At 48.5% G+C, this 12,733-nt stretch overlaps 1 protein-coding gene across 1 annotated transcript in view; it reads left to right on the top strand.

Annotated features, from left to right (window-relative positions):
- The window catches only part of LOC119963672 (probable E3 ubiquitin-protein ligase HERC3), a 71,013-nt gene that overhangs the window by 26,747 nt on the left and 31,533 nt on the right, over positions 1–12,733 (top strand). Inside the window, exons 8-11 of the mRNA XM_038792989.1 lie at positions 5,479–5,555; positions 6,725–6,825; positions 8,464–8,523; positions 9,991–10,096. Of these exons, the coding sequence (XP_038648917.1) occupies positions 5,479–5,555; positions 6,725–6,825; positions 8,464–8,523; positions 9,991–10,096 (344 nt within the window). The remainder of the gene's footprint in view (positions 1–5,478; positions 5,556–6,724; positions 6,826–8,463; positions 8,524–9,990; positions 10,097–12,733) is intronic.

The raw sequence follows: 12,733 nt of genomic DNA, 5'->3' as shown, positions 1-12,733 counted from the left end.
GGCGCCGTTCAGCACTGGTACCTGCAAACGGGAACCAGATGGAACGGCACTCGTGAGGATCTCCCAAGGGATTGGAGGCTCCCAGCTGCGTGCCCTTTGGGCAGGGTGTGCCCTGGAACGGCTGGTGCTAGCCTGGCACCCTGGCAGTGCCACCTGGTGCTGAGCTGACACTGCCAAGGTTCCCAGGTGACATTGCCAGCTGGCATCGGCACTGTCAGGGCGACAAGTTGGCCGTGCGAAGCTGGCATTATTTGCGCACCATCGGGTTGGGGTGCCCTGCGTGGGTGTTGAGGTGGGTGCGGGGAGAGGGGGCCTGGAACCCCCATATAGTACCAGTCACTGCGAGCGCCGGGAAACACGGGCTAAACACACTGGCTATGGAACTTGGTTCCCATTTGGTTGTATTGGTAAGTATTATTTTGGATGGGTTTGGCAGGATGCTTTTCACTGGCTTATTGGCTGAGATCCACGCCGCTATTGAACCACACTTAGGACATGATTTAACAAATGAAAAATCACAGTGGATGGGTTTAGCGAAGTGCCAGGAATGACCCCGATATTGAACGGGACTCTGGTATTTTTTCGGACCTCATCGGAGAAGGCCCCCCCCCCCCCCCCCCCCCAATGGCCGCACTGATCTTCCCGTTAGATCTTGCGAGGTGTGGGGAGCCAGGTAAACCTCGCATGAGGCTCCTGGTGAGATTTCCCAAGCGCAGCACAGACATTAGATAGTGCCCTTAGTCATTTTCTGGTGCCTTGGGGAGTTTCTCCCCAGTCTAACCCACATGATGGGCGCGATTCTCCGACCTCGTTACGCTCTTGCTCATGCGAAATGAGGCCTGTGAATAACAGGAGCGGCCATAAACGAGAACCACACCAGGCACCAGTCCATGCAACCGGCCCGCTCCCGTAGGCAAACCTTGTCCCTGCCCGTCTGCCCCACCGACGATCCATACCCTCCACCGACTGCTGAGGTCTCTGGCTGTGCGGCTGAAGGCTATTGCCAACATGGAATTGGCAATTGTGGTTGAGTGAGCACTTCACACAACCCAAGTGGATTCGTGTAGTAGGGCGGGCCATGTAGCATGTGGGAGTCATCGCCTCGCATCCCAATCACACCTTGATGCCTGGACACTGTGCTTGAACACTGCGGGAGGCAACACCACACACGCAGCAGCCAACATCCGAACACCTAGGGGATGGGACACAGCTGCGGAGACATATCCACAGCCAGAGGGTGGGTGAGTGCCACAGGGAGGGGAAGATGCCTGCAGAGATGGGCCAAGGGTTCGGAGGTCGGCCCGCATTGCGGAAGAAAGTGACAGAGGCGTCATACTGGTTGTGCACAAGGATGTTTATTGTGTGTCAGAATTCCTGACTCTCCTGATGGTGCCCCCCTCCCCCACCCCACTCACACCTCTACCTACTCCTCCCACCCCATTCCCTCCTCCCCAAGTGCCCTCAGTGACCCTCGATGTTCTCGGCCCTCCTAGCTCTACCACTACGTCTAGGTGTGTCCCAGGATCCATATCGGAGGTGGAGGCGACCAGCTGATTACCATGTGGGCGCCCTCTGGGGACTCTGGGGCCTCGGCTCAATTGTTGATGGCACATACACAGCTGTGCCACCCTGTCCCGGGTGCTGACTGTGAGATGCGGCCTCATCAGAGGGAGGGAACTCGGGGGAGCTGGTGGCCACCATCGCCACTCCATGGGACGGGTCTGGGTTGGCACCGGTCACCCCCTCCTCCCGCTCGTTGCCCACTGGGCCCTGGGGTTTACCTTGTGAAGGAAAGACAGCTGGTTCGAGCCCCGGCTGCCCCTGCATCGTTTGGCTCTCTCAGCCCTGGCGGTTTCCCATGGTCTACATCATTAGGTCGATGTCCACGGCGATGCTCTTCAGTGACTGAGACGTGGCTGCAGCGCCTCGGCAATGTCTGCCTGAGACTGGGACAAGCTCCGGAGAGCCTCGGCCGTTCCCATCTGAGAGCGGGACATGTCCCACAGAACCTCATCAAGGTCAGCCTGGTACTGGGTCACATCCCCCATCAAGTCGGACGTTCTGCCGAGACCCTCAGTCATGGCTGTCACCAACTGTGAGATGCCTTGGACACCTTCACTACTGGTGCTGACATTGTGCACCAAGCTCTCCACTGCGGTCACCACCCTAGCAGTTTTGGCCTCAGTGCCATGCTTTGCGGACAACATCTCTTGTGCCCGTCGTCTCTGGGGCTCCTCCAGGCAGCTATGGACTTGCTGGAGTGCCGCTGATGTCTGCCCCTCTGAATGTCCCGGCCGCTCCCTAATGTCTACATCAGCTCCGGGTAATCCTGTTCCACAGGCTCAGCATCAGGCTGGTACCCAGCTGGGTCCTGGGATCCAGCAGCTCTCCGACTGCTGTCTCACCTGGGGGTTCCTGCCTCCACCTGATGTACATCAGCAGCAGTGTGGTCCTCACCAGATTGTGCCCCAGAAGCCTGACCACTAACATTTCCCACCGAGGTGCGTGTATCTGCTCTGGTGGGGGGTGGGGATGACAGCTGTGGTGCCTCGATCATGTCTTCCTCAGAGCTCCCCTCCGAGGTGGTCTCCTGGGATGCTGGAGAAGGGGTCACCCCAGATGGGCCGGCGCTGTCGGCTGGAGGACCTGTGGGAGAATGGACTTGTGGTCAATGGGAGGGATGGGTCAGTCAGTAAGGCAACAACAACTCCCGCTTGACATGTCCTCCAGGTGGGGCAAGGCAGTTCCTCACCTCTGCGGCGTCCGCCAACCTCAGCGTTGGTGACCTCAGCCACAACAGTCACATCCTGGGCACGCTCCTCGAAGGAGGTGAGGATTCGTAAGTCTGGCACCCCACTGCCAGTCTGGGCACTCTCCTGACGATTATGGGTGGGCTTTTCCTGAGGAGACACAGAGAGGGCATCATTAGCCACACACGTGGTTTACAGTGATGGGTGAGGGGGGGGGGGGTTGCGAAGTACGGGTTGGGGGGGTTGAAGGGAGGGGGGAGTGGAGGGAGGGTTGTGGTCACATGGAGAGTTGGGGGTGGATAGTCACGTAGGGGTGGATAAGTCTCACTGGTGGGCGGGGGGGGGGGGGGGGGGGGGGGGGGCTTGGTGACTACTCACTCATGCTGCCCTGTTTAGATCGTTGATATTTTTCCGGCACTGAAGGTCAGTCCTCCTGGCCACACTCGCGGCGCTCACAGCCGTCGCTACCTCATCCCAGTCAGCCCTGGCTACCCTATGGTTGATTCTCCAGGATCCTCAGGGCAACAGGACATCCCTCCTGGCCTCCGCCGCGTCCAGAAGCCTCTCCAGATTTGCATCCCTGAATCTTGGGTCCGGTCTCCTGGGTGCCATTGTTGCGAGCAGGCTGGGGTTGGCTGAGTAAGTGCTGCTCGACCTTGTTAGTGGGGGGCTGGCGCGCGGTGCCGGCGAATCAGCTGATGAGCCTTCATTTGCGACGAGAAGCCCGTGGGGCATCGTTAAGGGGACCAATTAACGTTGGATTGCATTGCCGGCCTCGCTGGGCCGGATACTGGGAAACTCACGGCAATTCCATCTCGCTACCATACTTGGAAATCTTTCCGGAGAATTGCGCCCTCACAAATGCTTTCAACACTGGAGGGCTGAAGACACCGGTGAGACCAGCTCCTCAGAGTTTGGGGCGCCATTTTGAAAGGATCCCCCAATCTCTATGTGAGGTTGAGGGTCCCTACACCCCACCCACGGGCAATGTCACCCCCCCCCGCACACATGGGTATCACAACACTCCACCCCAAGTGAGGAAACCCGCTATGGGGTTGCTGAGGGTCCCCTCCCTTTTCAGGCCTCTCCATACCCTGTTTTGGACCACCCCACACTGTCTGGACCCTCACCCTTCTTTCCCCCAACCTTTATTAGGCCCTATCGTACCCCCCCATTACCCCTTTCATGCGCATGGATGCCCCATGGGCCCAGACCCTTGGCAGTGCCACCTGGGCACCCTGACACTGCCACCCGAGCACCCTGGCAGTGCCCCTGTCAGAGTGCCAACTGAGCAGTGCCAGTGTGGCAGTGCCAAGGTACCTGGGTGCCAGAGGGAGGCCAGGGGGCCATCCTGCCCTGTCACTGATCACTCAGGGGTCTCCAAAGGCCTGGGCGTCACCCCAGTTGGTAATAGGCCGGATTCACTTTTATGTGGACCATAAGAACATAAGAACTATGAGCAGGAGTAGGCCATCTGGCCCCTCGAGCCTGCTCCGCCATTCAATGAGATCATGGCTGATCTTTTGTGGACTCAGCTCCACTTTCCGGCCCGAACACCATAACCCTTAATCCCTTTATTCTTCAAAAAACTATCTATCTTTACCTTAAAAACATGTAATGAAGGAGCCTCAACTGCTTCACTGGGCAAGGAATTCCATAGATTCACAGCCCTTTGGGTGAAGAAGTTCCTCCTAAACTCAGTCCTAAATCTACTTCCCCTTATTTTGAGGCTATGTCCCCTAGTTCTGCTGTCACCCGCCAGCGGAAACAACCTGCCCGCATCTATCCTATCGATTCCCTTCATAATTTTAAATGTTTCTATAAGATCCCCCCTCATCCTTCTAAATTCCAAACCAGTACTAAATGGCACCTGTTCCAGGCCTTGCTAACGAGGTCGTTAGTTCCCGGGCTCCTGGAGAATATGGCCTAGTCATACTTAAATGAGTGAGATTCTTGTGAGGCCTCTTGTGAGATTCATCAGCCTAGCCGTGTCATAGAATCATAGAATTTACAGTGCAGAAGGAGGCCATTCGCCCATCGAGTCTGCACCAGCCCCTGGAAAGTGCACCTCACACCTCCACCCTATCCCCGTAACCCAGTAACACACGTAACCTTTTTTGGATACTAAGGGCAATTTATCATGGCTAATCCACCTAACCTGCACCCGAAGTAAACCCACGCAGACACGGGGAGAACGTACAGACTCCGCACAGACAGTGACCCAAGCCAGGAATCGAACCTGGGACCCTGGAGCTGTGAAGCAACTGTGCAAACCACTGTGCAACCGTGTCACCAAGTCAGGCGCGACGAGGCCTGTAAATTGCGCCCGTAGTTTCAGGTGGCGGAACATAAGAGACTGGGGTAAACTGAATCAGTGTGCACAGACATAATTCAGTCCACTTTTAACGTATACTTTTGATCTTATTTTTATTTATTTACATGACAAATCCCTACGTCTATATTTACAGTGGAAATGTCCTATATAAACATGTCACACTGCAATTACACCCTTGCTCCACTGATGGCGCTGCAAAATCTTAGGCCGTGTGAGTGTGTAATTACGGTGGCAGTTTCCATTAGGAATACTAAGAATGGCATTTGTAAGACAAGAACATGACAAGAAAGGGATGCAGGTGTAGAATTAACATATGACATAGTAAAGAACTGGCTGGCACATATTTTAACCAATATTGCTGTCCATGTAATCGGTGTTTGTGCAATTTGACAGGCCTGACAACCAAACCAGCTGTGAGAAGAATCCTTGCAGGAGGAAGCCAAAGCTTTGTACAGATCTGTGATGAAGCGGTAAGAAGATTCATTTTGGAAGGACAAATTTGAATGCGGATTATAGGGTCAATGGCAGGGTTCTGAGGAATGTGGAGGAACAGAGAGATCTTGGGGTTCATGTCCACAGATCTCTGAAGGTTGAGTGGCAACTCAAGTGGATAGAGCTGTGAAGAAGGCCTATAGTGTGTTAGCGTTTATTAACAGGGGGCTTGAGTTTAAGAGCCGTGGGGTCATGCTGCAACTGTACAGGACCATGGTGAGACCATATTTGGAGTATTGTGTGCAGTTCTGGTCACCTCATTATAGGAAGGATGTGGAAGCATTGGAAAGGGTGAAAAGGAGATTTACCAGGACGCTGCCTGGATTGGAGGTCTTATGAGGAAAGGTTGAGGGAGTTAGGGCTTTTTTCATAGGAGCGGAGGAGGATGAGAGGCGACTTAATAGAGGTTTATAATATGATGAGTGGGATAAATAGAGTGGATGTTCAGAGACTATTTCCTCGGGTGGATGTAGCTGTTACAAAGCGGCATAACTATAAGGTCCGGGATGGGAGATATAGGAGGGATGTCCGAGGTAGGTTCTTTACTCAGAGAGTGGTTAGGGTGTGGAATGGACTGCCTGCTGTGATAGTGGAATCGGACACTTTAAGAACTTTCAAGCGGTAATTGGATAGGCACATGGATCACACCAGAATGACGGGGAGTGGGATAGCTTGATCTTGGTTTCGGACAAAGCTCGGCACAACATCGAGGGCCGAAGGGCCTGTTCTGTGCTGTACTGTTCTCCGTTCTATGTTCTAAGATAGGTACACCTTCAGACCACGTGGCGGCATTTGTTGTCATGTGGAGGTATTGGTGGTGCCAGACCACACAATGGGATTGGACATTCATTCGGTCCAAATCATTAACTCAGGCTTTATTTAATTAATTGACAAATTCATTAATTAACCTGAAAGTGTGACAGATTCAATTGTAACTTTCAAAGGTGATTGAATATAAACTTGAAGGGGAGAGAATTGCAGGAGAATGAATGTTGGGCAGGGCTTTCCGCAATCTTCCGGTCTCTCTGATGGTGAGTCCCCCGCAAGCCCGGCGGCCATTGTCTACACTGGAGACAATTGGTGTTTCTGATCAGGATCCTTTGTTGTACAGATGGACATTTAGAGTTCTTGCTTTTTCTCTATCTAGGGTTTGGAGTCCTCTGTTGACCCATCTGCACTGTATACTTTGAAGAGAATCATGAAAGTGGACAGGGTACTCGAGAAGGAGTTGGACAGAAACACGATGAGGTAATTTATCTTCCTGAATAGTTCAGTTTGCCTTCCCCTATTTCCCTACAATTCTCTTCAGAACTTTTCATCAAACTCCACCGGGCAAACACGTGCCAAGATTTTGCCTGTTGGTGTTCAATCTGGCATTAACATACCTAATTCGAATTAGTTGATACTAATGTTTAAATAACACCAATCAGAAAATTTAATTCCAGTGTCTTGTGGTACATGTATGTTAAGAACATAGGAAATAAGGGCAGGAATAGGCCAGACGCGACCTTGAACCCATTCCACCATCCAATAAGATCAGGGCTGATCGTCAACCTGCATTCCACTTTCCTGCCCAATCACCATCCTTTGATTCCCTTAGATTCTAAGAATCTATAAATCTCAGGCTTGAAAATATTCAAATGCTGAGAATCCACAGCCCTTTGGGGTTGCGTGTTCCCAATGTTATGCCATCAGATCGGCTCCCAAGATGCACCTGATATTCTGTAGGCAGCCATTGAAGATGTGAATATGCTGGTGAAGTCAGTGTCTGAGGTCAATGGTACCTCTGCCACACTTCACACTTCAGCAGAGTGGACCAGCGGGCTTTTAGGGTTTCTGTAGCGTTTATAATCTATATTGTGTTGGATGCCATGTCGAAGACATTGGTTTACTGTGCAAACTAGAGGACTCAATTCCCTGACGATTTTCAATCATCCTCCAGGAAGTTCCACTGTAGTTGCAGTTTCCAACATATCTCATCTCAGTTTCTACATGTTTAGTTGATGCAGTTTCTAATTCACGTTGAAGATGCCTATTGCGTGACGTTGGCACTGAGGATAATTTCACTATTGGTGTTTATGTTAAACAGAAGGGGGTAACAGTGGCGTAGTGGTATTGTCACTGGACTAGTAATCTAGAGATCCGAGACCCAGGGTAATCCTCTGGGGATCTAGGTTCAAATCCCACCAAGGCAGAAGGTGAAATTTGACTTCAATAAAGATCTCAAATTATATGTCTCTTGGGCAGCACGGTGGCCTAGTGGTTAGCACAACCGCCTCACGGCGCTGAGGTCCTAGGTTCGATCCCGGCTCTGGGTCACTGTCCGTGTGGAGTTTGCACATTCTCCCCGTGTCTGCGTGGGTTTCGCCCCCACAACCGAAAAATGTGCAGAGTAGGTGGATTGGCCACACTAAATTGCCCCTTAATTGGAAAAAATAATTGGGTAATCTAAATTTATAAAAATAAAAAAAAATTAAAAAAAATTATATGTCTCTTGATGATCATGAAACCATTGTTAATTGTCATAAAAACCCGGTTCACTAATGTCCTTTAGGGAAGAAAATCCACCTTTTCCTGATCTGGCCTATATGTGACTCCAGATCCATAACAATGTAGTTGACTCTTAAATGCCCTTAAAAGCCAGCTCTCAATTGAGGGGCAATTAGGGATGGGCAATAAATACTGTCCCCCCCAGCGATGCCCACATCCCATGAACGAAGAAAAGAAATGTACCGTTACTGAGAATTTGAATTGTCTTTAAATTAGTCCAAATATTTAACATTTAAAAAAGTAGGTAATTAACCATAGTCCAAAAAGGACCATAGGTATCTCTCTTCATTAAAAAGCCAATAACGTGAATTAAATTAATCTGAATTTCATTTACAGGTCAATCGTTCAGGCATTTTCTTCTTCCCAAAGTTTGAGTGCAAGTTTCCTGGATGTCAGGTAAGCAAATGTTTTATTGCCGAACAATTAGGGTCAACATATCAAAATTAGACTTCTTACAGATTCAATCTGAGTTTGTTGCTTTCTTCCCACACCCAAACCAAGCCCAAACGAACTAAAGGCCCAGAGGATAGCTTTTATATTCTGGTGTTTATATGGCTCAGTTTTCCCAAGGGGAGTTCTCACGGCTGAACAGTTGGAGGTTGGAGGAGCTAAAGGATTGTGCAGAAAGATTGTCATGAGATTTAACTGGACAGATTCTGTTTTAGCACCTGCCCTTTCCGTCGCCTCTCAAACTATCAAGGCTTTGCCAAGTGATGGGTCAGTCATTCCTCACAGTCAAGTTCAGTTTGCGAATTCATTGACCAGAATTTCCTCTGAGTAATTTCAACAATTTGAAAGAAAAAATAACACTGGCCTCTTATGCATCTCCAGATGCTTTCACCCCACCATTGATGGTTGTGCTGAAAGTCATTTAGGCCTTAAATTTTGGAATTCCCTCTCTGCTCACCACCTTGCCGCCTTTAAGGTGCTCCACCTCTTGATACACCTTAGATCAACTGGCCCAATGTTGTCTTCTTTGACTCGGGACGGGATTCTTTGTCCCTCACGCTAGTGGGACTCGCCGGTCCTGCAGCAGTGAACGGGAGTTTTGGCCGAGTGCTAAATTCTCTGTTCTCGCGAGTAGTGGGAGCGGGGCGCACTGAGATCAGAAAACCCCGGCTTGGATGTCAACCCTCTGTCTAATGACACTCTTATGAAGCCTCTGGTGAGGTTTTATTCCATTGGAGATGCCATTTAATGCAAGTTGTGATTGTTGAGTTGGATGTGATTTCTCAGAATCAGTTTCATAGGCAAAAGACCTGTACTCCACAAGGAACAAAGAGGCTGAATGATGATAAATGGACCCCAATCCTAACATTCCAAGGGGTACAGGGTACAGTTTAAATGGAGCAAATACCAGGTTGGCGGGGGGGAGGGGTGGAGGCTGTAAGAGCTTTATTCAGGTTGTTAAGTAATGGGTTAAGAGACATTGCAATTAGTTGTCTCATTTATGTTAAGTGTTCAATGATTATCTCATTTATGTTAAGTGTTCAATGATTGACACTGATATGTAAAGGGGCTTCAGGTGGACTCTGGATCTTGTGATGTAATGATTGAGTTTAGTGTAGAGTTTGTTAAAGTGAAATAAAGGTGTTTGTGAAAAGGAGCTGGACTTTTGTCTCTTCATACCACAGCATCCATTTGTTTAACACAGGTTACCAGATCACTGCCCAGGTGGTGAAGGTGTAAACCGACTCCAATGGTTTGAGCTGCAGCACATTGTGTTTGAGAGCGCTATATAGAATTGAGTCAGTTCAAAGAGCTGGTACTTCAATCAATCAGCAGTGACATCAAAGAAGCAAGAACAATATCTGATGGTTTCCACGATGCATTAATAATCATTCTTGCTCTCTTTCAAAACAGCAAGGATGGCCATTTCAACACAAACGGAGAGATGTCCGGCCTGGACATGTCTGCAGTATATCGGGCATTCCTGAAGTTGGATAATAAACCCTCAGTGTTGGAAAAGGTAATGTTACTGACTAATCACTACTCAGAACCTCAGAGTTTCTCACACCTAAAAATACTGGAATGTATTTTACTCCCTCACTAAACATTTCTTACTCTCTGCCTCCCTTACTTCCTTGAACGTGTTCCTTGAAACCCAACTCTTTGACTATGCTATTGTTAATCCACACTAATATCCCCCACATAGCTCAGTGTCTCATTTATTTTAGAATGCATCTGTGAAATGCCCGGGAGGTTTTATTCTGTTGAAGGCACCAAATGAATATCAGCTATTGTAATCAACTTTATGTCAACCCTAAGGTTGAATAGTATGGTACACCATACATTCTATGAGCTCTCACATTTTATACAGTGAGGGGAAGGAATAACCCACTGACCCCGAGTATCCTGATGGATAACAATCCAGGATTCAGAACCACTCACTCAGAATGTCTGGAGAGGGGTTTGAACCATGAACCTTTCGATTCAGGAGTCCAAGGGATACGCGCACGCCTGGCTGAGTTACAGTGTCCCAGTGAGACTTAAACTCATTAGTGGGAATACATAGGGTGCCCCAGATCCATTGTTCTTCGGGACACCACTGTCTGACCAGCTATTAGCCCATTATAGAGTCTGATGGCCCCTTTGTCTGCTAATGCGAGTTTAGTTGCATATCAATAGTATGGCTCTGTTCTTTTGTATGAGGAGCTGTGTCGAGCTTAGAGAGAGAGAGAGAGAAAAAAGTCCTGTTTTGAACAGGCAGCGAGAAAGCTTTGGAAATCAACTGAGAAGGTGATGAAAGTTTCCACCGAGGCAACCTGTACTTTGGAAAAAGGGTTCAGAATGAATGTCCCTAACCAGAAGCGCCGGAACACTGCAACTAAGCCAAAGACTCAGCCCTTTAAAGTTCAATAAGACTGGATTTCACTGTGCAGATATTCTGGTAAAGATGCCAAAAGATATAGGTTGATGTCTGACAGCAGTGTGTAAATCTGCTTGATGTCACCTTACTCCAAGCCCTGGTACCCTATCCTGTTTACCAGAAGGTTCTCTCATCATAGTTAATCTGACATCATAGGGGTTTTTCACAGTAACTTCATTGAAGCCTACTTGTGACAATAAGCAATTATTATTAGTGTTGTGGTGAAAGGTGCTGAGGGATTTACATCAATAAATGGAAATATTTGATTTTAATCCTTCACAGACACAAGTTTCTGAAATTTGAAAATGTACAGGAGGTGAAACTGGTCTCTAGCCAGTAGTGGCATCAGGCTCGTGGTAAATCGGCAGATCACTCTGCACCACATCTGCCTGCCTTTTCCATCTCAGTCAATTCCCTGATGTAATTTGAGCTGCTGATTCACCTTGAGCCTTTTTCTCACCGCTGGCTTTGAACAGCTCAACCCCTCTCGTTGCTTTAGTGCTGTCCCAAAATCACTACACTCATGAACAATTAATGGAGCTGTCAGCTGAAATATAAGCAGAAGATGTAGCAAGTTCACCGCAGGTCAACATCAGATAAATACTGTTACGCAAGAGAAATATTTGGGAAATGGGTCCAGAAATTATATTGAAGATCTAACAGGCAATTTAGGGATTAAAGCGACGGACAGAAAATGCTATTACTAGGAGTCCAAGGGATACACCCACACCTGGCTGAGTTACAGTGTCCCAGTGAGACTTAAACTCATTAGTGGGAATACACAGGATGCCCCAGATCCATTGTTCTTCGGGACACCACTGTCTGACCAGCTATTAGCCCATTACAGAGTCTGATGGCCCCTTTGTCTGCCAATGGGAGGTTAGTTGCATATCAATAGTATGGCACTGTTCTTTTGTGTGAGGAGCTGTGTCGAGCTTAGAGAGAGAGAGAGAAACAGAAAGTCCTGTTTTGAACGGGCAGTGAGAAAGCTTTGGAAATCAACTGAGAAGGTGATGAAAGTTGCCACTGAAGCAAGCTTTGGAAAAAGGGTTCAGAACAAATGTCCCTAACCAGAAGAAAAATAGCTTTGTAAATGCAAGTATTGCCTTTGTCTTCCTGTGAAAGTGGCATGAGAGCTGTATGTTGTTACAGTGTTGTCTAATGGGAACTAGTATGTTAAGATTGAGAAACTGCATGTAATCTGTAATTCTTAGGGTTGAAGTTTAAGAGTTTAAATATTGTTTTCTTTTCTTTTAATACAATTTGTTCATAAAACAACCAAGCTCTATTTCTTACATTATCACTCCTGGAATGAAATGATCTTTCTGCATCATCATAAAGCTTAAACAAGTTATGTTTCTGGTCCAGTCTCTTAACCACTGTTGAGAGCTGACCATGCATCCACAATAATAGGGCGAGATCTTGTATCTGTTCATGATGCAGGATCTTCCAGTCCCGCAGACAGCGCACCCCCGCCACCGGGGTGGATTCAATGGAAGGATCAGAAGACCCCACTGCTGGCCAACAGTGGGTTGCCTTCCGTCACCAAGAAACATGCCACGGGGAGGCCTGACAAACTTGCCAATCAAGTTTGGGCCTTTCAATTGAACTGATGCGGTTTTACACCCAGCTCATTAGAACTGGATTTCATAGCAGTATTTGCCAATAAAATACACTCCATCCCTTCACAAACTAATTTGCTCCACCTACATTGTTGTTATGTATTCTGAGAGACAC

The sequence above is a fragment of the Scyliorhinus canicula genome, chromosome 3 (assembly GCF_902713615.1).
Source record: "Scyliorhinus canicula chromosome 3, sScyCan1.1, whole genome shotgun sequence".
Taxonomy (NCBI): Eukaryota; Metazoa; Chordata; class Chondrichthyes; order Carcharhiniformes; family Scyliorhinidae; genus Scyliorhinus; species Scyliorhinus canicula.
The sequence above is the reverse complement of the archived record's forward strand: the minus strand, read 5'-3'. Positions and strand labels throughout refer to the sequence as shown.